The sequence below is a fragment of the Varroa destructor genome, unplaced genomic scaffold (genome assembly GCF_002443255.2).
Source record: "Varroa destructor unplaced genomic scaffold, Vdes_3.0 BEIS01000003.1, whole genome shotgun sequence".
Lineage (NCBI taxonomy): Eukaryota > Metazoa > Arthropoda > Arachnida > Mesostigmata > Varroidae > Varroa > Varroa destructor.
Genome location: NW_019211456.1, coordinates 34282333 through 34307049, shown reverse-complemented (window position 1 = coordinate 34307049; position 24717 = coordinate 34282333). Strand labels below are relative to the sequence as shown.

Below are 24717 nucleotides of genomic sequence, written 5' to 3'. Positions count from 1 at the left end.
TGTTAAATCGTGTATAGAGCAGTTATTTTCTAATAAGCACGCAGGATCCGCTCTGAACGTTCCACTCTTGTCTGTCAGACCGAGAGGGTGTTCGTTTTCGGTGATTTTACTCCTCGCGAACGATTTGCTACCGCCAGCTGCGCTAAAGACTTTTCGCCCGTTCAGTACCGTTGACCGAGTTCCGTCGGCGTTCTCACTGTCGAATTGTTCGAAACGCATGGGAGCTCTGCTCATGTATTCAAATCGAAGTCGGCGTTGAGCTAGTCGATCAGTTGTTAAGTCATCGTCAGTTCTGACCGGCAATTCCGGCATCGTCCAAAAATCTGTCTGTCTGCCAGCCGGTGCAACGGAAGCTAATGCTCAAAGCTTTGAGGACTTTATGGCGTTTCTGAGCGTTGGCCATAGCAGAACTCTGGATGTCTGCGACTTGAATTTACCAATTCACAAGATTGAGACGAGCATAGTTCGACAGAGTACGGCCGATATAGTGTCGGGCCTTCAACGTAGAAGTGGTTTTTACACTGGAATTACGATTCCATAGTTCTAGCACAGGCGTTCCGAAAATTATACTTTTTCAGAAAGCGCTCAGAGGTTAAATGCTTTGCTACCAGATATTTGTGGGGGATGGACCATCAGTAACCGAATGCTAGCTTCAGACAAATAATAATATTTCAGTGTGCTGTCCATTAGGCGAAACCTTTTCAAACAGCATATATGTATAACATGAGGCGGAAAAAAAAGGTTGAAGGATATCACTAAACACGAAAAACCTATACGTTTCTATTACAAAAAAAACAACAGCTATACCTATAATGAAAGATCATACTAGAACAATGAGCCGATATTCGCTTCTGCGACGGCGAAAATATCAAGCTCGTTTTGGAAATAGTTAGAACTAAGTAACACCATATAATTGCAAGAATACATTCGCCGTTGGGTCCGTCGTCCATCACTATCTTATTGTTGCTTTATAATGAGCATTCACCTGTTGTCGTACTACTGATCGTACGATTTCCCTCATACTCTATTTCAGTCGACTGCCTACCATCTAATGGTCTGAGGCCATGTTACTCCAACCGGTTATCGATCGTCTGACCAGCAATGAGAACACTCGTAGCTCCTAGCTACTCAGCATGCTGCAACATCCTGTCGACACAATGTACATCCGGCCCGTCATATTTCGCTTTATAGACTACGAATTCGATGTCCACCCCTCTGGTTTCACCCAGCGTACACTTCAAGTATATAAGTGGTATAAGGCAGCCATCATGGCCGTACACAAATAATAAAGAAAAAGAGAAGTTAACATAAGTTGGCCCACGTGCATTCTGTTATATTTATGTGTTGTACTGAATCATATCACTGCCGCTGATCGGGTGGCGACGCCATCATCCGACCTGATGTAATAATCGTTAGAAATCATCAAAATATTTTGATTAGCAACCGATAGCAAAAGCAGTATCGGCTGCTTCGGAAATTTAGACTACGTTAGCAAAGCATCTTACCGAAAACAACGACTTCAGAAAGGATTCAGCAAATTTCTCCGTTTGCAGATTTTCAAGTGTGAACACTCAGAGAGACCCTGGATTTTGTCCCTTTCTCCAATTTCTTGCCGTGCGATGAAATCACCAAAGGAAGAATCAGTGATGACAGAGAGGGTCTCGGGTAAGGGCAGCCCCAAGGAACGGAAATCTGACTACCCCACAAACAAATCAATGCATTCATGCTTCCAAATTGGCATAATGGTCGCAGCCACCATTGCTGTAACCGCTTCTATAGCTGTCGGTTTCGTAATGACCCTTGTGTTTGTTTTGCCCGTGGTCACCGGGGCATTGTTGTTTTTCTTTCTGCTTTTTATGGGCTTTGTACTAGCGGTCCTGATCATGACGGGCTGCCACATCCTGATCTTCTGTTTCACTGCCCTCGGTAAAACCCCAACACAAAACCCCAGTTCGGACGATGAGGAATTGAATACGTTGTTACAACGAGAGCTATGGGATTCTCCTTGGACTAATGCGAGTAAAGCTGACAGTAGTACAAATATAGTGGGCCCATGAACTACACAATACAGCCTATCGATTACAAACGGTTGAAAGGCTCCCCGGTGGGACAGCGTCCTTTGGCTTTGCCTACTCATAGCAAACAATTGTTGATGCTCATCGCTAAAATTGCCAATGTACATCTTGGTTTAGGCGGCTTTTTCGAAAATTGCCATAATAATGTAGATGTACGGTACCAATTATTAGTCCAAATCATTCTTCCTGTTGATGATTTATTCGGTAACCAAGATTACTCGAAATACATATGTACGACTATAACGGAATCAAGGTTATCGAATTTAGCTTTCGTATCGGACTCGAAAATCTCTGTATCCCGTTGCACGCCACTTCTATCACATAGTAAGCATCTTGTGGGATGTACCAAGCTAATATACATATGCCAAAACGAGTATTTCGTATTCATTCTACTACGTTGATGTTTATCTCATAAGTCACTTACGAAAACTTAACGCAATATGTGAGCCGATAATTGTTTGCCTTCCACAGGGCTAAACAGGTGGCTTGCCCTTTTTTGTCATGTTTACTCCGCAAATGATGATAAGTTCGGAGTCACTAGTAGCTTGCGTTTGTCTGTGGTCTTTGTCTGATCTGAGAAGTTTGCAAATAGCAAGATAGAACTAAGCGACCGAAACTAATAATACGTTTGGTGTTCTCGGGTTATTAAACGATCTTGTTCATCAGCACATTTTCGGCGCATTTCACAAACGCTCAGACCGGCTGTATGTTTGTACGAGATATCACCCACTTCGTAGCATTGGTATAAAGAACATACTATGATGGGGACACACAATCGTGACGACTTCAAGCAACGCCCCGACTGTACACACGGTACCGCCAGTATCATAGACTATACCGAAAAGTTCCGAGGTACACATGTACAAACAACAAACACTATACGTTTACATAAAACATACATACAAGAAAAAGCCGAGACATTCAGACGAAACAACAGAAGCTGGTACCAAATCTTGTGATGCGTATTTTGTGACTAAAGCACGAGTAAGGAACTACAACTCAATACAGAAGACGAAATGCACTATATATATATATATATATATATATTTAAATCTACCTAACAAACTATACATTTTAGATATAATTTTACCCGGCAAAGAGCCGATCTATTGTTGGTAATATAGTCTATGAAGTGTTTGCCTATAAGAACTTTTAAGTTGTCGTAAAAAAGCGATTTATTAAACTAAGTACAGATTCAAGTGTTTTAGATTAGGTTGTACCACGTACATTACGGTAACGTTAGATATAGAATAGACGCTTCTATAGTAGATCTTCTATTCACACAATTATTGCATGCATTACTTTTACTTACCAAGATCATCTATGCAAAAAAAAGGTATCCTGCCGTAGAAACTGAGATGATTTATTGAAAAATGGCCACATATCTTTATAGTGATTTTAATTGTAGTTTTATTTACTTGCTATTCTGTGTGTAAATGTGATGCAAGCTAAATAATCCCTACAAAGTACATACCGCGTCCGCCGCAGCTTTTCCAAGCACAAAAACAACTCCTATTAGAAAAGAAAGGTAACATGCCCATTACCATCGAGTATATACTATCGAGCATTGCCCTGCGGACATATAAATCTAGTTTTATATGGTTTGTTCCTCTAGACGTTGCTTACATTCAAGTGGCATTTATCACGAGGGTCAAATACAAGGACTAACGAAGAGGTTCAAACATTTAGTTCCATGGGAGCATTTAACAGGAGCTAGCTGTCTAAAGGTACTTAAAGGCGTCGCTACTTTACCATTGCAATACAGATCTAGGAATAGTGATACCCTGTAAGATACATAATTATCGCTTAGCATGTTTTCTTCTTAGCTAATCCCGTTTTGTTTATAATTGACACCTTAGATAAACGTGTGACTAAAGAATGAGGAAAAACGAAGCCGGTAAAACCATACTCGATATATTGTACCGTTGCCTCTGCTATGCGAGCTCAATAAATACATTGGTTTATCAAAAAAGTACGGACCATTCCTTCAACTAAATGGCTTCAATGTCTGTTATTCTCTGAGTTCGTATAGGTTAAGTCGGTGTTTATGGTGTCTGAAAATGAGATGTGACAGCAGTGGATGCGGTAACGCCTTTATTCAAATTCAAAATGGACGTCCTGAGAATTAGCGAAATTTGTGCAAAAATTCGCTGCGATTCATAACTTTATAACGATAAACGCACAATTGTTGTTCAGATCTATGGCAAAACGTTTGCTGTTTATGATCAAGATACGCTATCAGAAATGCTTCTCGTAATAGCTAACAGTTATAAAAATCCTCGAAGAAATTTGAAAAATTTATCAGGTTAGGTAGATGGGTAGCCTTGACACCGTCCAGCAACTAAACTTTTTACTGTTAAATTAATCTGGCCTTTTTGAAAAAAAGCTGGCCATGAATACGAATTTGATTGTGCGCAAACGCGGTGATGCCGAAATCGAGCCATTTCCAGAGCAGTTAATTAAGCAGGCGAACAAAAAAATGGAAATGGAAAACACAAGCAAAAATCCACGACAAAAATACGCAAATAGGAAAATGTAGCCTATAATCTGTCGCAAAGCGGTGACTAACGCCAAAGTATTTCTGTTTGATGCTTCGGACTTCTTTTGTCAGCAATTAACAAATGTACAATAAGCCATGACCGGATCTACTGAACAGGAAAGGCGTCGTCTTCCATTACGACAGTGCTTTTCTAAATGCGTTTTTGAGTTGGCAAGCAAAAATTTAGAAAGCTTTACGGGATCTTGCCCTGTCAGACTATCATCTATTTCAACCTGTTACAAAATTTATGGTGTTAATTTAATTTGGGCGAAAAAATGGAGAAACCATTCGTCTAGACATGAAACAGAGTCAAATAATAATGATTTTAAAAGAAAAATAGTAGAAGGTCATCAGTCGCGTATTTGGCGCCTACTTAGTTTAGTGATACTACTTTTAGAATGTAAAAAATAGTTATTCCTTCAATTTTAGTTTAAAACAATATGTACTTTTCCACAGGCCGTTAGATACGTTTAGAGGACTGACTTTGGATGTATTTGGTTACGTGAAACATAAAACAACAGTATTTGAACTGCCTCAAACGCCTTTAATTTGAATAATTGTTTCTTTTCTTCCTTCGTGACTTTTTTCCCAGTTTCCAGTTGTTTTTCATTCCAAAAACGTTCGCAGTCTTATCCCGTTTTCGTATCTTATCAGCGTGCACATGGAAGATGTCTCAGCTTCCAGATCACACTTTCCACTTTGACAGTGACTTCGTTTATTTTTGTCTCATCTTCATCGAAAGCTACATTGATACACATCTATACACAATTCCAAAAGCACCCACCACCGTCACTTTAAGAGGAACAGACTCATATCCATTGAAACAGCTGTACGACGATCCGCTTCGCATCGTTTAGACTTGGGAGTCGCAGTGAGAGCAGAACCCGAAAGAAAAAGGCCGAGTGCATCGTCTGGCGGAAACAGGTGGCCAATTGGTCTTTCTTCGTTGGACCACATCAATGACAACTACTATACGTTCCTTTTTGTGAACGTAGGTCTACCATGCATCTCAATAGCCCCAGCAAGGTAGCAGACTTAGTTCAGTCCTATCCTGGTATCAGACTCTACGCACTCCCTGTAGAGCTACCTGTACAGAGAGCCAAGCGTACTCGTTCATTCACTACTAAAAGAGAAGAGGCCGTCTGCAGTAGCCAGGATCTAGGAGCGCTTTAGCAATAGTAGGTAGTCGCAGCGGTGGCTGAACGTGTAAAATTCTACGAGACTACGCTTCTGAATGGGTGAGTCTCTTGTGTATTGTATACAGAGATCGGACCTGCTCTCGTTTTCCTTGTCTGCCTCTCGCGGTGCTTGTTCCTCCACTCACCGAGCCCATACACAAAAAGAATTGTTTCGTTCTCCGGAAGGAGTCTGCGCTTGTATATTTCTCCTTTCTTCGCTGGAGCTAGTCGTGGTTCCGCTACGATCAGCAATAGCAGCAACCGCGCAGCAATGTTCGCTGCGGAAAGACGACGATGGCGCGAATCCTATTTCAACGCGCAATGCTGCCGAGATAGGAAGAACTAGATCCTCTGGGAGGCTAGCATTCGTTTTCTTTCTTTATCGACTTATTACTCAATCTCTCTCTAGTTCAGGTCCGGTCGGAGAATAAGGACTGTGCGACCCAGATAAATATGAACTGCACACGATCGTCTCTTCCGTAGAGTGACAGCAGAATTATCGCTTCTTCTGCGAATGTTTTTTCAATCTCTCGGTTTCTCTGCTGTCGTAGCTTCTCTACCAGTTCCCATTCATTTAATCACCATCAGAAAAAAAAAATAAAGATTGTTCAAGCCGGTCGGAAGTGGAGCAATCAGAAAATGCTCGCGGTAATAAAGAGCTCTACTAGACGCGACGCAGACTGGAACAAAGAACAGTGCCTGCATCTGCGTAAGGTTCATGACCAGGAAAAAAGCAGCTTGCCAGCGACGCCCTGACCATCATCAAAACAAACCTACTCGAAAGGCCGCAACAAATGCTACCTATGTCAGTCTCTGTTTTGCTTGGATGTCAGTAGATGCTTTTCTTCAACCTGTATCCGGACGCGGAGCTACAAGTCTTCTTCGTAGCAGACCCGCCCTGGCCGAAGCTTCGTCCACTTTGGGAGGTAAATGTGGCCTTGATAGAGCAAAAATGTTTGAAAAAGTGAAAAAAGGCTTTGTGCGTGAACTAAAAAAAAGCAGTAGCAGAACCATTACGAGCAAAAACAGATCGCATATGCGTCCTTAAAGAGAGGCATGCGACAGGTTGTTCGCTAAACAGGTTTCTTCAAGGCTCCAGCGGAAGCTAATCTTCAAGTAGGACGCCCGTGGTGCTGGCTAGAGTGATATGTACCTGAAGAGACCGTACCTGCAATTGTTTTATTTTCAAACTATTGCTCATTCCAATTTAACGAGCCGTCGACATTAGATCGTCAACGCTTATTATATGTCTTCCATGCGTTATATGACCGCGATCAAATACAACCGGTTGTTTTCAAATCGAAGTGCCTTCGTTTATATCAATATTTACAAACCCAATTGCAGCGAGAATTAGCGTAGTTATATTCACTGACAGGTGATGATGTTGTTGTTGTTGTTATTGTTGATAATAATAATAATAATAATTACTTGTTAATGTTGTTAATAATAGGCGCAAAAAATAAATACGGTACTATAGACATTAGTGACGAAGAGCATGACAGTTGTGTGTGTACTCAGTTTGTCGTCGACGGGAAGGCAAAGCTTACTCGCTAAACGGTTGGGCATCGTGCCGGGCGCATTTTCTTTCGATTTTTTTTTCCTTGGTTGTTTGTGTGTATGAGTGGCTGTGTAACGGAACTAGATAAACGGCGAAACTACATAAAAAAAATTTTCCTTCCTTCGTTGTTGTTGTAGACGACTCTTTTTCTATTAGAGTACGGTCTACCTACCAAGTATGCGGCCTCGTAGGATAGAACAGCCATAACGAAATTTAGCGTTTCAATGACCCTCCTCGTCTTTTGAGTTATCTGAGCCCGTTTTCAATTCGTAACAATTGGAGCTATTCGACTCGAAGTGCAACGCCACACGACGAAGCGGTCGCGGCGTTTCTGCCAGCAGACGATGATGCATTGGCATACGTTACCGTCCTTTACAGCTTTGCTTGTTTGAGCATAGCACTGGAACTGGGATCGTTTGTCTGAACGGTGCGTTTACTTGGATTGTTCTCTCTTGGTTGGCATTAGCGTGCACATTCTTACGTCTTTACAAGCTGGCCAGTCACTGCTCGCCGGCCGTGCTTTCAGGGGGGACTTGAATGTTTTATATCCTGATAACGGCACAGATCGTACCGGTCGGAACGATGTTGATCGGGTTAAAAACAATAACCATTTTTTGGAAGGTTAATGATTCGGTACGACAAGCAACACGACGATCTACAGCCGCGGCGAACGCAGGCCGGTAACACGTTTTCGTCAATGTCCACTTCGTCCAAGTTACGAAGTTAGCCTAATGATGATGACAACAATGATGATAATTATTTCCGCGTTGATTGCTGAAAAATTGCTGCGACCAGATCTGGCGCTTGCGTTTTCGCCTTTGCGGCCGTTGCTGTTAGTGTAGCCGCCCACAAGGTCCCAGGCCCACAGGACCCACCAGTGATGGAGATCCGATCCAGCTAAATCCAGCAGCGTGTCACGTACTGCCGTATTTTAAATAGGAGCGTCGACATTCACAGCAACAGCAGTTCCAGTTAAACTTCCAATCACAATACAAATAAAGCACAGCACGCCCCTCTGTAATATGCGGACGGCGTCAAACAAAATACAATGTATGAGAAAAAAAAGCTCGCGGATCACATAAACTTTTTACTTCTTCTGCAAAAACTAACGCAAGTATCGTGACTGTCGTCATGCTAAGAGCTATCACGTTCAGCTAATGATGCGATACGTAATATGATCCAGTTTATGGTTTTTACACGGCTCAAGTCTGGGGACCAGCACGATAGGCTGGAGAGGCTGTGAATCCCTACTTACTTAAGAACAAGCAAAAAGGAAAGAATGCTACCACCGTTCATCGCCTCTGTCGTGGTAAACCTCCCGCCCGTTGGGTGACGACAGCATGAAGATGTGATGGGATCTTCAGATGGATGTTTACTACCGGGTGATGTAGGCACCGCAGGACTAATTATTTCGCGAGCCTGCCAATGACTACATGGGGTTAAGGAAACACGAAGCACAATTCAGCGGAATTATATTGAGATTACTCTAATTGTACAACTGTTGCTGTCCAATCTTAATGTTGTTGGTGCGGGAGCGGGGAAGAAAATAAGACAGAGCAAAAACCTCATTAGTGCTAACGTTAACCGTAAATTACCAACTGATCACCAACTTACTAACGCAACGTGTTGCTATTTTAAAATGCTTTTAACATGTCTCCGAAGTAAAATTGGATTTCATTCCAAATATCGTTTAACAAGTCCTAGCGTATTTGTTCTATAGATAAACGAAGCTGTGCAAATATGTTTCTCTAATAAATATAGGTAACAGGTATTGGTTCACTCTAGCTGTGCAGTTTGTCTCTTTAACATGCCCCAAAGCATAAATGCCAACTGCTTGGAGTGTTCTTCTGAGGTGCAACTTCACCAAGGTCAACTGTAAGCTACATACGTATGCAAATACTGCTCTCTTGTACCTGCCTCATTTTCACTGAAGTGCATATGAATATTCGCAAATTTCGTTTTGCTCCAGCCTAAAAATCAGTACGGTTTCGGCCTGTAACCTTATTTTCAACCTATTGCAAACATAGGTTTAACAGAAGTATTCAGATTTGAAACTGTCGACGGCTGAGTTAGAACATGAAGGTGTACGAAGTAATCTGTGCACGTTGAGTTTCTCACGGTGATGCATTCCCTGCCTCTACCGCAATCCAGCTGGCGTATTCAGTCAGTAGCACCTCGTCGGGATATCGAAATTATGAATAACCGCTGAAGGAGTCACTGGGGCGTGGTGGCTTCGTCTGTGTATGTTAGGCACTATAACCCTATACTATATATATATATATACATACATATACTATACATTTCCGCTGTCATCGTTAGCTACAGCACGCCGCTTACCGAAATTAACAGTAGAGTGAAAAAAAGGAGCCAAAGCAGACATTGAACGTAGGCATCTCTGCTATAATTGCGGACACATTAGAAACGGCAAGATGTATGTAGAAGGCCTTCCAGGTTTTCTCCAAGTGAAATATTCGTCAAGATGATGACTTTTATATTTTTCGGAGAAACGCGAATTGCAATCGCTATTTTAGATGACCTTCACGCGCTGCTCGAATCGAAAACCTTTAATTTAGCATCCTTAGGTCCACCTACCTTACGGTACCTTGCGGTGTTGTTTTCTTCTTTCAGAAGCGTCAACGACGCGTCGGTTCTTGTGGTATCTATTCCATGCTAGCTGGATAGCAGATCCTATCAAATGATATACGCTAGGCAAAGTTCGCTCCATAGGGATGAAAATAAGGTTAGACTTGGCAATAGGCAATATCGCATGGCCTACAGTGGGTGGGTGTATGGGAACCAGGCCAGGTAACTGCACGTAATGCCGCTGGTACCAGCCGCACTTGCTCGTTCTCAACGAAATCCGGTGCCGCCATCGCAGCGGCAGCGACGACAATAGCCAACATATTACGTCACGCTACGTTGCATCTGTGGCTGGCGATAGTCGCTCTCCGCCGCCGTCAACAAAGCGATGAAGCTATGGATGGGTGACGTCCTGTATATGTCGCATACGGTATACAGCAAACAGTAGAAAGTCGCTATAACCGAATCAATTGAAGCCGGTTGGTGGGAGACAACAACAACAAACTATCGACTGGTCATAAACAATGGAGGAATAGGTACATGGACAAATCTGTGTTATTTCGAGTGTTGAATACTTTTGAAATAACATACTACTATCTACGTATATTTAATAGTTCGATCGATGTAGAAAGCATATTTCGGTTATACTTTCAAATCCAGCCGTCTGTGCAGCTGGGGCAGCTGAAGAGGTGGATTTCGCCCTTGAAACGCGGTTTGTCAGCCTTGTTTAACATATAGTACGTTTGCCACCCAGACCTACTGATCGGAACCTAGTCCGTGTGTTCACAAAATAAGCACAGAATTGGAGCACAGAATCTAAAATCTCTGTGAAATACGTGATCAGCTTCGCCATCCTGAAGGCCCATCCGCTACCGGCGGAACAGGTTATCCGGCCCAAAACCGTCAACTTACGCATGACAACAACACTGCAATTCCTGGCCCCGAACTGATATTAAAGCACATCCATTTGGCGTGCTGTGGCTGACGCCGACGTTTTTTACGGCATTCCGTCTTATGACATCAACCACTCTGTGGGGTACCTGCCCGGTCATGTTGAGCCGGTCGAATCTGACTATCAGTACTGCACAATTTTCGACAAGGAAAAACAGGTGACACCCTCTGATACGACCTGATGAGCGAACAACAAAGTCATTTTATTAATGCTGTATGACAAAATACGGGCTTCAACCGCCTTTGCAACAGGTGAACAGACGAGGTACTGTGCAAGAAAAAGAATATGAGAAACGTTCGTAGCCACTCCTCTATGGCGAGCCTGCAATTAACCGGCAACCATGCCGCTCTGTCGAATTTTTAGTGGAAGGCACTTATGTTGCCCGTCAACCGAACTCGTCAGGTCAGTTCATCCGTTGTGGACCTGTATTTGTATGCGTGCACACGTGCACATGTCAGCCCAACGAACATTGTTGAACCGAGGTATACTTCAATTGTTGTCTGCTACCCTGAACTGTACATGGGCCTTTTTGAACACTTTTTGATAATCCGCTTCTTCATTTCGAAATTGCACTATTTTAGTTCTGTATTATAGGCTGGTACGATGATGCTACCTAATTCAGACGGCAGACAGAATAAACCCGCAATACGCGATTTTATCTTAAATCAAGCTCGTAATAATAACTGTAACTTCTCGTCGGTGCATTCTGAAGCATAGTTTTTCATCATGTTTGTTATGTTAGTGTGTTTCCTTAGGGCCAGGATCCCCCGCCACTGTTGTTGCGGGGGTACCATGGATCATTGGCTTCTCTATACGGCGAAGTATGAAAGCTGAACGAAAAGATTACTAATACAGCTTAGTTCATTAGTAGTTAGTACACATATATGGGGTTCACTGAACTGTAAAAAGAAGAGCGGTGATAGGCTGACTGGTTGTTTGGCTGGTTAGCCGTTGCAGAAAGTATGAATTGATCGCAGTTAGCACTATAAGCAATAGCTGCGTCAACATTACAGATATTTTTTTGCCACGTTCCTTCGAAGGTTTATGCTTCTGGCCGCGTGGTCCGTTTACCTATTGGCAAAACAAGTGACATAGACGACATTGTAGCGGTAGGGGCATTTTGCTGCGGCTGATGTTTTCATCACTCAGAAAAGCTGCCGCCGTGGCGACAAATTCGCTCGTATCTCACTCTCTCACTAGCAGTGTGACTGCACCTCTGCAACGAGTCCAATGTACCGGTTGAACTATTTGCTGTTCATAGACAGGTAGTCGTCTGCGGGTTCGAAATTAGGCTGATAGTCCGCTCTTATTGCTTGTGGTACGAGTGGAACATCCATAGAGAAGCATAAGGTGGTCGCGACAACGGAAGTGATGCTCATTGACAACAAAAGACCTCTTCAAGCGAAGCGGACGTCGCTGCGTTGGCACTGCCGTTGGCAGTGGGGCTTCTGGTGTTCCATGAGCTACTACCCGCCCGTACAGGGGATGGCGGCTAGCGTTGATATAGGTAAATCGGTAGCACGCTACTGCCGGCCGTTATACTACAACTCATATATTATATGATTGCTCAATGCCGGGGGGTGGACGCCAGGCCAGCATAAAATCAGCAACCGAAAGAAACAAACGAATCAACAAAGAACTCGTTAGATACCATCCGTCCACTACCCAGCGGGTGCTAGTTTTATTTTCATAACCAGCAAGGTGATGTTGCCATGAATTGAATCCATGAAAATGCAGTCTTTAAACAGCATCGAATTTAATTATAATAGTTTTAAGAAATAGCGTGTATCGGCTCGTACTTCCTTTCCATTTGTTAGGAAATTCCCACTGTCATTAACCAATATCTCACCAATGCCCTTCTCGTATTCGTTGATGTTCAATTATGTGCTTTTATTTCCAACAAAAACTATCTATCTTCTAAATGATGGCTGCAGTTACGCTGCACGCTCATCGGTTTATAGTATCAGTCAATGGTGAGTCTGGGTTGTCGCATGCTGGGATCGTCGCTATAGACAAACAGCGAAAAAAACATGACACGGTCACCCACATCAACGGTACTATTACTGAAGAGACAAAGAATTTTTTTTTTTTTTTTTTTTTAGTAATCTCTTACGTTTACGTTGATATCCGTTGAGAGCCCTCAATAGGGAAGACACCATTTATTTATTTACTTATTGAATTGATGCTACAGAGCCCCGCCCTAGAACTTACGAGGTTATATTTCTTTGACCGAATCATTCAATTCAACAGTTGTTTGCTTATAAGGAGCAGGGTATGAGACGCCATATTTGCTGCTCGGTACACGTACCTGTACCTGATTGAGGTCTCTGTTACCAGCGTCAGTTGCATGGCCAGAAATCTAACGGCTGCGGAAATACGCCGTAAAATGGACCCCTCAGTGTGAAACGTTTCAGTCTGCCTACTGCCGTGTCGTAGCTTTGAGCTATTTCGCAGCTAAGAAGTTACTTCTGGAACCTCTGACAGTTATCGTACACCTTACAAGAACCCCGCGAATAGTCAAGTAAAAAACATTTCGCAGTGAGAGATAAAGGTTCATTCGAAATAACAAAATTGTCTGCGCTATCGATGTTCTATGGCCAGCAGAAACGCATCACCTCTATCGGACTGATTGCTTGACATTATTATATTAGTATGTATGTACGGGTTGACGCAAACAGTCGTGTTCCTGGTACACGATCCAAATCTAGGTAGAAGCCGATTTCTATCAAGTTGTTTCGCTCACTATAAATAAATTCGCTAAAAGAATCGATTATTTTTATAGTTAACCCAACCGTTGTGTTTATTCTAGTTATACGAAATTTCAATCTGTTAGAGGCAGTAACAGGTCTCTACTGATATGGTGTTGTGTCGTTCTTTGCGTTTCAATGGCGTACCTGTGGTCGACCAGTGCTAAATGGATAGGTTCCTGATACGCGTTTTATGGCCGTAGCATAACAGGTCAGTGACTGTTGCAGGCTCCCTTTACATATGAACACCAATAGCTAAAGCAAATGACGAACGGATCGATGCGGCAATTTGCGTTGTTAGAGTTTCGCATTTCAAAGATCAGAGCAGTGGAAACACTGAGTTGGATAAAGCCCAATCATAGGACGGTGTCTTTGCTCCGTCTTTAAGGAAAAAAAAGCTCTCGTTCGATGCTGGCTCGACTCGTCATCCAGCTGGTATTTCCTTTCCGTGAAGCAGGCCAAGCACAACTGGAAAGACGGAATTGTATAGTACAGACAAACCTCTACATCGAGCAAAAGCCACAAACGCTGACCAAACTCTTCCAGCCTCGAGCGTCAGTTGGTGAGTCGTTTAATGTAAGATCGAGAAGCTCGTTCCATTATGACATAAAGCGGACCCTGCGGAAGCTGAAAATATCTATATATTTAGTTGGACTCAATCAACAATGACGATGACGACGATCAACATGAAGCAAGGATTGCACAACATCGCCTCTTCGTTCATTTAGAACAATGCGCGATGTCCGAGAGGTAAGATAGATAGTTGCTAATAACGAACCGATGTTTAAAGTAGAAGATAGTAAAACTATATGGCAATCGAAATACAGCATCTTGACAACACTGTGTGTGTACAAGTATAATCCTTCAGTGTATTAGTTTCTCTTGGGCTAACCTTAGCAGGACGAAAGCAGAACGAGACAGACGTAGATGCCATTCGTGTTCATGATTGCCATAGATTTTTGTCCGTTTCTTACTATGCGGCCGTAGTTTCGAAGTAAGGCTAAAAGTTAAAATCAATCACTACGCTACCGTCACGTTTTTCAACTATCTAACAAATATCATCGATATTTGATCATTGTCTAGCTGTTTAAATGAGATAGTTAACGTCAATAATATTATTCCAGGAACCACGATGGCAACACTTACATGACCGCACAGTTTTGTTGAACATGATACAAGAAACAGACCTTTCTACCGAGCACTTAACCCCTGTCGCACGCAGGTAGCAGATGGGGTACATCGAACACGGAACGCAGCGGCAGCGATGATAAGTCGTTCGCATCAAGATGCAATTTCTTCTCCATGAACACAATTCGATAGAATGATTGATGTTGTTACAGTCGGACGAAACGAAAATGCTACAGGGAACGTTATTTGCTGATGACTGTGGGAATTCTACGCCACAACAATGCATCAGGGTTGCTCTTCGAAAAATAGTGACAAATTAGTCGTTTGAATTGAGGAATCGCTACGCTCCACACGCTGTTTATGTAACAGAATCCTTTACCAGCTGATCCCATAGGCAGAAAGGGGCAGTCGACGGCTGTACAAACAACGGTCAAGTTCAGTGAAAAACGCTCGAGTGTCGATGAATACTATACATAGGCCGGGTTGAAGCAATGTCTTTGATGATCTTATTTCGTTCTGCGCGGAACAAATCACCGTCGACTAATTTGAACGGAGCAAAAAAATATAGTAGCGTTCACTATAGCAATTTCTGCTGTAAGTCATACTTGGATTTCCACTCGGGGTTGCCACGACGCCACATAATAGATGTTCCGAGTTCTACGTCCAATGAGCATTGCTTTGGGCGGCTCAGGATTTACTTTAAGCTCGACCAGCTGGCTGCAAAGTCGAGGTTTTGAACCTAAACCACAGCACAATGTACTACTTTCCGAATAGTTTCGCATCACATAATCGCACCTATTCCGTCTTGAACGAATTCAGAAATATACTAATACTTCTACGGCCCCTACAGCTTGATGGTCGAATTGCCCTCTTGAGCATAGCATAACTCACCTCCACTAGTGGCTACCCTTTAATCCGAACTAGAGGTTTAGCATGCGATTGCGGTTACCGGTCCCTATACAGTCGCTGGATGCTTGGTAGATCGTTACAAGTTGACTTTTATGTGAGAAACAAGTACCGCTATGTACACGAATGATGCTAGTACAGATAGTCACTGCATATATATCGAGATCGGCTCGATTATAAGTACACCTGTTGAGTTGAACGCCTCCGTTGTTATTGGCGCTTCCTGACCAGTCTATTTGTATCTGATCTATTAAACTGCGTATAGTCTTAACTATCAGACGTAGTACGATTAAGCACGACATCGTCTTTATGTCAAATGTGGATCACGCCCAAGTTCGAACGTCCTCTACTGCGGCTGTAGCCACTTCTCAGAAGTTCAACTTGTCCAACGATACTACATATATCTCTCGGTTAGCGCAACGTTGTGCGGACTGTCGTCTAATACATCGTTTTCGTAATCGGGTTCAATTGAGAGCTTAATTGAGGGCCAAGGCCTATGAAGTGCATTTTCAAAAGTACTTCCATAGTTGTTTGCCATCTCTGCATACGTTATTCATATATACTTAGGTGTTTAACTTAAAAATGGGGGAAATTAGTTTTAGAATTCTTTTTAATAAAAATTAACAAATAATTAATTGGCTTTAGCTATGTAATTGACAGGTAGGTATTGTGAGTCACTGTGCGGTGTGCATCTCTGTGTACCTCTGTGCACTATAGTAATGTTTTGGGCGGGAGACTAGCTCTGTGACGTTAATTCTATTGACAATTTCACATAATATTTACTAGTGATACATAGACATTTCGGTTTTGTGTACACCTGAACGATGGACTTCATACCTGTATCACTATCTATAGTATTCAAACATGTTTCTCTTCGAATGCGCCCCATTTTTTTATCCGTTCACGTCAAGATGAAGCGAAGAGGGCGAATTATGTTCTCTTCTGTTGCAGTGTTTCACGAAAAATATCGTTATCTTCGTTTAAATTATTATTGTTTTTTTAGATTAAATTCAAAGGCAACGTTCATGGCACCGCATTTTATTTCTTGTATTTGAATTGCCACACAAACACTATATGTATACAACGTCTCACAGCGCTTATCACAGTTGTATCAATCATTCACACGTAACACAAATCCCTCATAACGATAATGAGTGTTGCCTCCACCCCTCGTTCACTTGATCGCGTAGATAGAATTACCCAGACACAAAAATGTTGATCGAAAATAGGAGCATTTAGGAATCGATTGCTTTAGATTCTTAAAAGAACCCGTATAACGAGAGATTCATCGGGACAGCAGTGCAGAACGGTCGTATGGGTCTTCCATACCTGAGCTTAGTGCTCTGTTAATATACTTGCGTACTAAACGCTAGTCGAACTCTACAATGTTGACGTTCACGCGGTAAATTTTGCTTCGCCTCTCAACATTTACGTTCGTTTGTTTGTTTGTTTAGCAACAACAGATGCAAAAATTACTAAATCACATAACAACATGTTTATTTAGGAATTAAATCATACCTGGCTACATTTGTGTACACATAAATCCTTGATCCGGCTTTCCGCTAACTCGGTATAAACGATAGCGCACCGAGCGAGGCCCATCAAGATCACCGCGGTGAAGAGTCTCCTCCACCGACAGCCCAAGGATCTCTTCATCCGCATCTTTCCGCGCATCACTCCTCTGCCTATGGTGCGTTTTAAATCCGTCTAGCTAAATTTTATTCGCTCAGTCACCACAAGGAATCAATAACAACCGCGGACAGTATACTGAACACCCTGAACAGCTTCGCACTGCCACGCCATAATCAGGTATTTTTCATATACTCGATATGATACAATGAACAAATGTATTATTCCGGTTATTATATTCCGATTTCGCCTGATTTCGACAATACTCCGATTTGTAAATATATAGCAGATTTTTATCACTTTACTGCTAAAAGTGTTTTCTTTTATTTTGTTTTTTTTTATGATTCCGCTCACAATACAACAGGAATAGTAGCACACTATAGATGAAGCACCAATTAGATCAATTTATCTTTTTTGTTCGCTACTAATTTTCCTGCACCTGCTAAAGAAACAACATCATTACGCAGTCACAAGCACTACACTAAGTGGCTATCCGTAGAGTATGGCTAGCACAAGGTAGACTGTCGTTACCATACAGAGCTACACAACGAACACCAGACCCACAATCAAAAAATAAGTAAAAAGTCAATCGTGTAGCATTAGAAAAACACACCTCTGGTCGATCTGGTGCGCACTCTACCCTGCAACTGAACCCGGTGGACGCGCAGGTCCTGGTGCTGAACGCTCCATTCTTCCTAGGCTGTCGCTAGATGGCGCCCCTACTGTTGGCGGCGATCGTTTATTGGCCCTGCGATGTCGGTGGGTGGAGCTTTGCCGCACGTGCACTTGTCGCATCTGCCAGTGTCAGATCTGAGAAGCGCCAAAGATAGATCGGGCTGAGGGCTGCAATCAATATACTGGCCTCGGCACTAGTGCAGGTCAATCTGGCCACTACATCCGGCTATCGCGCACGGCCGCCTCCATCTGTTAATGGTTCTATCGGTATGTCGGATAGCGTTAAGTATGGCCTCAGTGGCTGCCGGACATCATTGCAGCGCTATCATAGTAATTAGATATAGCGATGGGAACAATCAACTGTGGTTTCTGTTGCTCGATGGCGTTACAAATTGTTTGCGTTCACTAAAAACCGCTGTAAATTTAGCGAGAACTCGGAGCGCGAAACGAGACACGAAGATAGGATATCACACCGGACATTGCGGTGACTGGCTATGTAACAACGCTGCTCATTTAAAACTAACATACATTCGAGTAAATATCAAGCTGCCAAAGCAAAATGTGCTATGAAGGCCCCCAAGCCAAGAGTTACGTGCCGAGTCTCCCACTCGAGTTCGAAGCCCCGTCGACTCGACCTTGGCATCGTAGTGGTCATATTAGAACTCGAAGGCATTCGCGAAAAATAAACGGCAAAATTACGCTTCTACGGGAGGGGCGAAATAAGCTCTTTGGAAGCCAGGAAACTGGCTTTACAGAACAGGAGATTTGGTCACACGACAGAGTCCAGGCGGCCAGAAAGCGATTTCAAATTCAAGGTTCTCGAGAAATTCGTATAGATTTGGCTAGTTTAAACAGATGCATACACTAGAAAATCTAACACCTGTAGGTTTGGCCATTCAGTTTGTTCGATCGGAGCATCGGCCCTATATAAGATAATAAAGATGGACCAGAAAGTTGTGCTTGAAGTATATAGTAAGCTAAGCATAGGCGTGAATAATCTTATTTGCTATCTATAATATGCATGCATCGTATTCAGACCTAGGTACGCTAACCTAAGGTGACATTTGCGATAGCTGAAGACCCATACGAAGCACCTGTATTGTGTTATTGTATGTTGATGAATAAACAACAATGAAGATCAACGACTGTTCAGATTATTCCTTTATATTCATTCATCATATATATATGTATATATATTCATTACCGAATAGTTGAAATGTTGCGTGCGGATAAAAGCGAAATGGCTTTTAGCGCGGCTGTGTTAGAGCTACGAGAACACTGTAAACAGATGAGAGACTAAACGATTCAGACAAATGAAGACAAAGAGGACGAACGAAGCGATCGACGTAGGCGGAATGAATTCGTTCAGAAAAGAAACGAGTCACTGGCTACTTGTTTCATTTATGTAACCATCTTTATTTACAGTTATAAATAGAAGTCCGTATTTTCTAAAAACAATACCCCGGACAATAGACGTCTCAATTATTATATACAAGAGAAACTGGCGTTTTCTCGTAATTAAATTCTGCATAATAGTAATAGCATCACTTGACAACGCTACGACATGCGCTACTACAGATTGATACAGCCAGCATATAACTATTATTATTAACAATTAATTATTATTAAATGATTATTATGATCATTTTTACGTTATGACATTGGGACCCGTTCGATAGATTGCAATTTACAGACGCTTTAAGACTAAAATACGATCGGAATTGGGCTATAGTGCGTTGTTGTTAAGTCTAACGGTCAATAAATAGCCATAAAAATGCACGTATCTATATTATCTGTGTTATCAAAAAACTGCCCACGTAGTGTAAGCAATCGAAATTTATATTGGATTTTTTCAAACGGTGCTCAATTGTACAATAGTTGGTAAAAGCAGAAAGACATTCATCGTTATAGACAACCATGTGATACAGTTCTTGGCACTACGAACTAAGTGACAGTTCGCTATTCACGACACAACCTACCGGAAAAGTACCGATATTTGGCGGCTCACATCGATCAAGTACGTGGTATTAAGGGTTGGATTTTAGAGCTGCGTATAATACAACCTGGATGGCTTAGGTAAGCATTCGAATATGTCAACATTTCTATCCTTCAACTATAGTAGATGATGGCTAAAAACCGTGATCAATTGTATTACAAGGCATCGCTACGATGAAATGACTTCCTCAGACAGTAAGTGTCGTTTTTTTAATACGTGAATTTTACCTCTACATGTATCAAAACTTCGTGCCTAAAAAGACGTTCAACACAAACAGAGAGAAATATAAATATAATTGACAGGTAAAGGCGTAAATATATGTTATAAATAAGGCGTAGAAGTTAATTCATGACCAATGGTTCATGACATCGTCCATAAATTGTTATCACGTCACCTCACGATGACGTTGCACAAATAGGTAGAATCAGTCTTGGCAAGCATATTCACTTTTCAGGGTTAAAAACTAGAAATTCGTCCACTTCTAACACCACTTTCATCCGGCTACAACGAAAAACACATCACAATATGTGTCATTGATGGAGTTACTAGAAATATATAGGTGCAATCATTGCCCTGCGGTCCTAGATATACCTGTCCACTAAATAAAACGATCTATGTTTACACTGATTTGCCACTTCTTCTTTGGCAAATTCGACCACCCTGTTGCCACTTCCCGAGTACCAGCTCTCGCTTGGTAAACATGGGGTTAACTGAAGTCCACCGAGGAGCTATGCAAGTTAAACTGGCCTTCTTCGTCCTTCGATGAGATGTCCCTGAAAACCGGCAGACGTTGTCCGTAACCGGAACTACAGCGTGATGTGATTCGAGGAACACCGGTTTCCCAGAAGATATCCGAGTGAGACTGCGCCAGACCTGGACCAGAATTTTCTTGAGCAAAGTGAAGTTGAGCTGTTCAATGATACAAATAAATAAAAGTATTAAAATCAGCTTTTGAAACCGTAGTCGCTGACGAGACACCTCGGGTTTAAGCGTTGCGTTTTTTTCGTTTTGCCGTCATATTGTGATAATTTAGGTACTCAGAATGATTTCGTGTAAACATTCCTAATATTTGCATATTATCATTGCAATCGCGTCATCTGAACGTATTACAGCTAAAGTTGAATTATTACAGGGCCAAAGTGATGCTCCGCTTTCTGAAAGGTCCGAGCTGGAAGAAGTTCTCGAGATGCTTCCCATTGAATGTCCAGAACGGGAACACAGTGGCGACAGTGAAGGTGTTGTCGGAAAGCCTGACGAACTATGAGGCGAAGACGACATCGATCCAGGCCAGGAAACAGATAGCAATGTTGCGCTGGGCACCTGAAGTAGCTCCTGAGTGACGGGTTCAGCACTGGACAATGGGAAAGCGTTTGCACAATGCATTCCCTGGAAAATATGCTATTTTTAAAATATGTAAGTAATGACAATACGTAAAAATAAAAGAAGTCAATAATACAAACGACGTGTACGTGAACAGATGCTTTTGCAAGGTCTTTATTCGCGTAACGTCCTTAACGCAAGTGCTCGATTAAGTATGCGCACACCAATTTGAGAAATGCGAAATTTTCCGTAAAAAGCGAATCGAAACCTTGAAGCTTGTTTGAAAGACGTTATGCTCTAAATTTATAAATTATAGAGTCCACAATCCCTATCATCATGAACAACGTACTTTCACATGTCACTTGCTTGTACATGTACGCAAAAGCCTATAATTTATAGAATTTATATACGAAATGTAGAATGAAGTATCGATGAAGGCAACAAACATTCAGAAGACAAACTTAGTAAGTACATAATTCCTCTGTTCTTACTACTTCAGTCCAGGATGCAGACCAGCTATGACTCTCGACTTGATGGGTATCGTCATTAGCAAGATTCTCCTTCGAGTCCTGCGCTGATACCTTAGTAAGGGTCACCGACGGCGACCTGATCGTAGACACAAAAATTTATGAAAAGGAATCATTTTTCAACGTTATTTCCGACGTGGTGGTCGTTCCTGTTTAACTAAAAGACTATTTATACAAAGCTCGTTCACCTCTGTGCACATGCAAAATTTCATGTAAGAATATAGTGTTATTCCAGAATTGTATCTTATCATGAACTCAAAAAGCATGAACGCAGGACTTATTGCAATCCTACTTAAAAAAAAGACTAAAACCGTTAATAATAAAAAAAGAATAGTAAGATTAGCACGCCTTTGAGCCTGAATAGATCCACGAAAAACATATTTCCATAAATTAAGTTATATAGTGTAAATATTCGTATGACATGAATTACCTCAATAGATGAGTCGTACTGAAGGAAGGTTCTGCTGCAACAGCTTGTTGCTGGCAGAGAGCATAGGCACTCTTGAGGATATCTTCGGGGTCGCGTTTGTAGTGAATGAAGCTGCATCGCTCGCCAAATGGACAAAAACCCACGGTTGAGAAATCGCTGCATATCAGATCGATTGGATTTCAAAATTTGACGTTAAACTACCACGATCAAAATTTACTCATTTTATAGGTAATTTGAAATCACTTTAAATAAATTGTTTGTTAGACTTCTATGAATACGAGTTTTTTGGTAGCTTTGACCCTGATGAGCTGAAATGCACCTTATGATTCAAACTGAGATGAATTGTCCGCTTTTAATTAAATGAATGCCTCAGTACTACTTTAAAGCTTTGCTTTATGCCAGGTCCTTTAGACCTCATTTAACTATATTGAATCATGTCGCATTACGAACGCATTGTTTCAGGCTAATACTTTTTACAGGTAAGCGTAGCAAGAAATGACAACAGGACGATCGCTCGTAGTCGTTTACACCCGTAAACGACTACGAGCGACTATACTTACCGACAGGGAAGTGTCTTATGCTTTGGATGCCTCTCAATAAATCGCACCTCGCTTCTCGAATGTGCGTACGTACATTGATCTCCAAAGGGGCACCGACCTTGCTCGGCTAAGTAGTGGCACATTTCTGTCTTATATCTATAACAGCAATATTAAATTAAGCACGCTTTTATTGGAAACTGATTTTTCACCTTTGAATACGCAACTGCACCTACTTTTCACTAGTCAACTTATTTGGTTCGAAGATCCAGCTTTCCGGTAATAGGCGTCAATTTAATTTTTCAACTGCAAAAACTTACATTGACATAGGCTACAGTATTTAGTCCTACTGGACCATTACTCTATATATGGACTGTTCCTGTTAATTACAGCTTAGACCTATTCCAAAAAAAGAGTTTATAAATTGAGTACGTACAAAGTATCGCTAAGCCAAGGCAGCGTACGGTAATGTAGACATCCTTACATGGAGAATTCAGTCAAATTCTAGTATGTAGCTAAACAATACTTTGTGAACTATTCAAGGTAGATTTCGTGTCGATTATGCACCAGAATATTGTCGTACACAGCTTCGAAGATAGCCAGCACCGGATCAAAACATAGGTATATAGAAATATATTTATCGCGAGTTTACATTGCGCGAAAGTGAATTTGTTTTTAAATGCAACAGGTATCATTCCACTCTTAACAATGCTTCGTAGTTACCAATCAATAATGTATTTTAGTAATACCTGTCTATACGTAAGATAGTGTGGAGGACAGATTTGCATATAATACAAGCTGTTTATTCGAAGTAAAGAGATGACTTTGATGGTGGAGTCAAAACCGTTTACCCTCATTGTCAGTTATTTCACAATCGAAGGAAGGACCAGGCCACGATTAAAAGATCTTGCAGTTCTGCTGCCGTAAACTTACTTCGATGACAAAGGCAAATTTGGTCGAGTCCGTCCGCGGAACGTCTTTGGTTGAACACCAGATCGTGAACGACTGCCTTTTGCAGAGGCTGTTGCAGCGGCTGCTCTCGCGTTTACTGAAGGAAGCATCGTAAAAGTGGGCCTTTCTTTACTTCAAGTACGACAAGCGAAACAAACGAGGCCAACACAGTTCGACGTTGTGTATCGCCACCACTTCACTTTGCTAACTTTTGAAGCGTCCTCTTTTGTTCTTAGAGGATCGCTATATTTTTTGTGTAGAAAAATGTCAAGGTTAAAAGACGCAGCACGACCTCACCAGTTTTTTTTTGCGGAAGAGAAGGACTACCTCAGGTGCGTCGTATGGCGGTTGCCTTCTCGGCGTGCCCTTACGAATGACTCTTTTCGTTCAGGCACACTATGTGGGGCGGCGCCAATGACAGCTACAACGTCATCGTGCGGAGGAAGACCAGTGAACGACGAGATGAGTTTATGTGCTACGCTTGTCGACACATGATCTAACCATGCAGCATGTCCTGCACGTACGGGCTTATCTAGGATGCCGTCTCTTAATATCTGAAGGCGGCGCTTGGCATCTACCGAACCCGAAATTGCTTCGGTGGCAATCCAAGTTCACTCGACACGTTTCAACTTGTTCAGTTACGTAAGCGTCTAGGCAGGGAAGTGATTATTCATAGATGTTATTGCTTACAGTCTAATCAAGACATTTTCGAATCCTCATCACAACACAGTTAGAGGTTGTGTGGCTTCGCGTAAACATGTAAAATCATTCATAACCTTTGCTTGATACTGTAATTATTGTTTTAACTATTTCAAAGTATAAAATACTGACCAATATACCAAACCCGCAGTAAAGGGCCATGAGTAGTGTTGCGGACCAAAGCGTCCAGTAGGATTAAAAAAAGATTGGCTATTGTAGGTGACTAAACAATGTTCACTCCGGGCTTAGCTTCAATATTTTCGGTGTTTAAAATTTAGGATTTACTTAAAA

The 24717-nt window shown here is 41.9% G+C and overlaps 2 protein-coding genes and 1 long non-coding RNA gene across 6 annotated transcripts in view; 1 reads left to right on the top strand and 2 right to left on the bottom strand.

Moving 5' to 3' along the window:
* The window catches only part of sev (receptor protein-tyrosine kinase sevenless), a 61177-nt gene extending 42639 nt beyond the window's left edge, over positions 1–18538 (bottom strand). For 2 of the 4 annotated variants that reach the window (XM_086985523.1, XM_086985524.1), the window contains exon 1: positions 17182–18538. In XM_086985523.1, coding sequence (XP_086841649.1) covers positions 17182–17337 — 156 coding nt within the window. In that variant the 5' untranslated portion in view covers positions 17338–18538. Of the gene's footprint in view, positions 1–14816 lie in introns of all 4 variants that reach the window. The other 2 variants (XM_086985525.1, XM_086985526.1) reach the window with 2 other exon arrangements.
* Positions 18539–19356: 818 nt separating this feature from the next.
* On the bottom strand, positions 19357–24179 carry LOC111246652 (uncharacterized). Its single transcript, XM_022796583.2, has 6 exons — positions 23710–24179; positions 22801–22935; positions 22241–22396; positions 21775–21889; positions 21094–21349; positions 19357–20872 (listed from the first exon to the last, which is right to left on the bottom strand). Exons 1-6 carry the CDS (start codon positions 23835–23837, stop codon positions 20670–20672), a joined length of 993 nt encoding a protein of 330 aa, XP_022652318.1. The 5' UTR covers positions 23838–24179; the 3' UTR covers positions 19357–20669.
* Positions 20021–22511, top strand: LOC147756863 (uncharacterized). The gene is made up of 3 exons (XR_015325108.1): positions 20021–20157; positions 21096–21376; positions 21783–22511. It is a non-coding gene; the product is annotated as an uncharacterized LOC147756863 (long non-coding RNA).
* Positions 24180–24717: the final 538 nt, after the last annotated feature.

What these genes read in the sequence shown, in the direction of transcription:
- LOC111246652 (XM_022796583.2), bottom strand. Translation starts at nt 23,837, where the DNA reads ATGCTTCCTTCAGTAAACGCGAGAGCAGCCGCTGCAACAGCCTCTGCA. An exon ending in AATTTGCCTTTGTCATCGAA is followed by an intron (nt 22,936 to 23,709) that starts GTAAGTTTACGG and finishes TTGCTGTTATAG; the next exon opens with ATATAAGACAGAAATGTGCC. An exon ending in CTGCATCCTGGACTGAAGTA is followed by an intron (nt 21,350 to 21,774) that starts GTAAGAACAGAG and finishes CATATTTTCCAG; the next exon opens with GGAATGCATTGTGCAAACGC.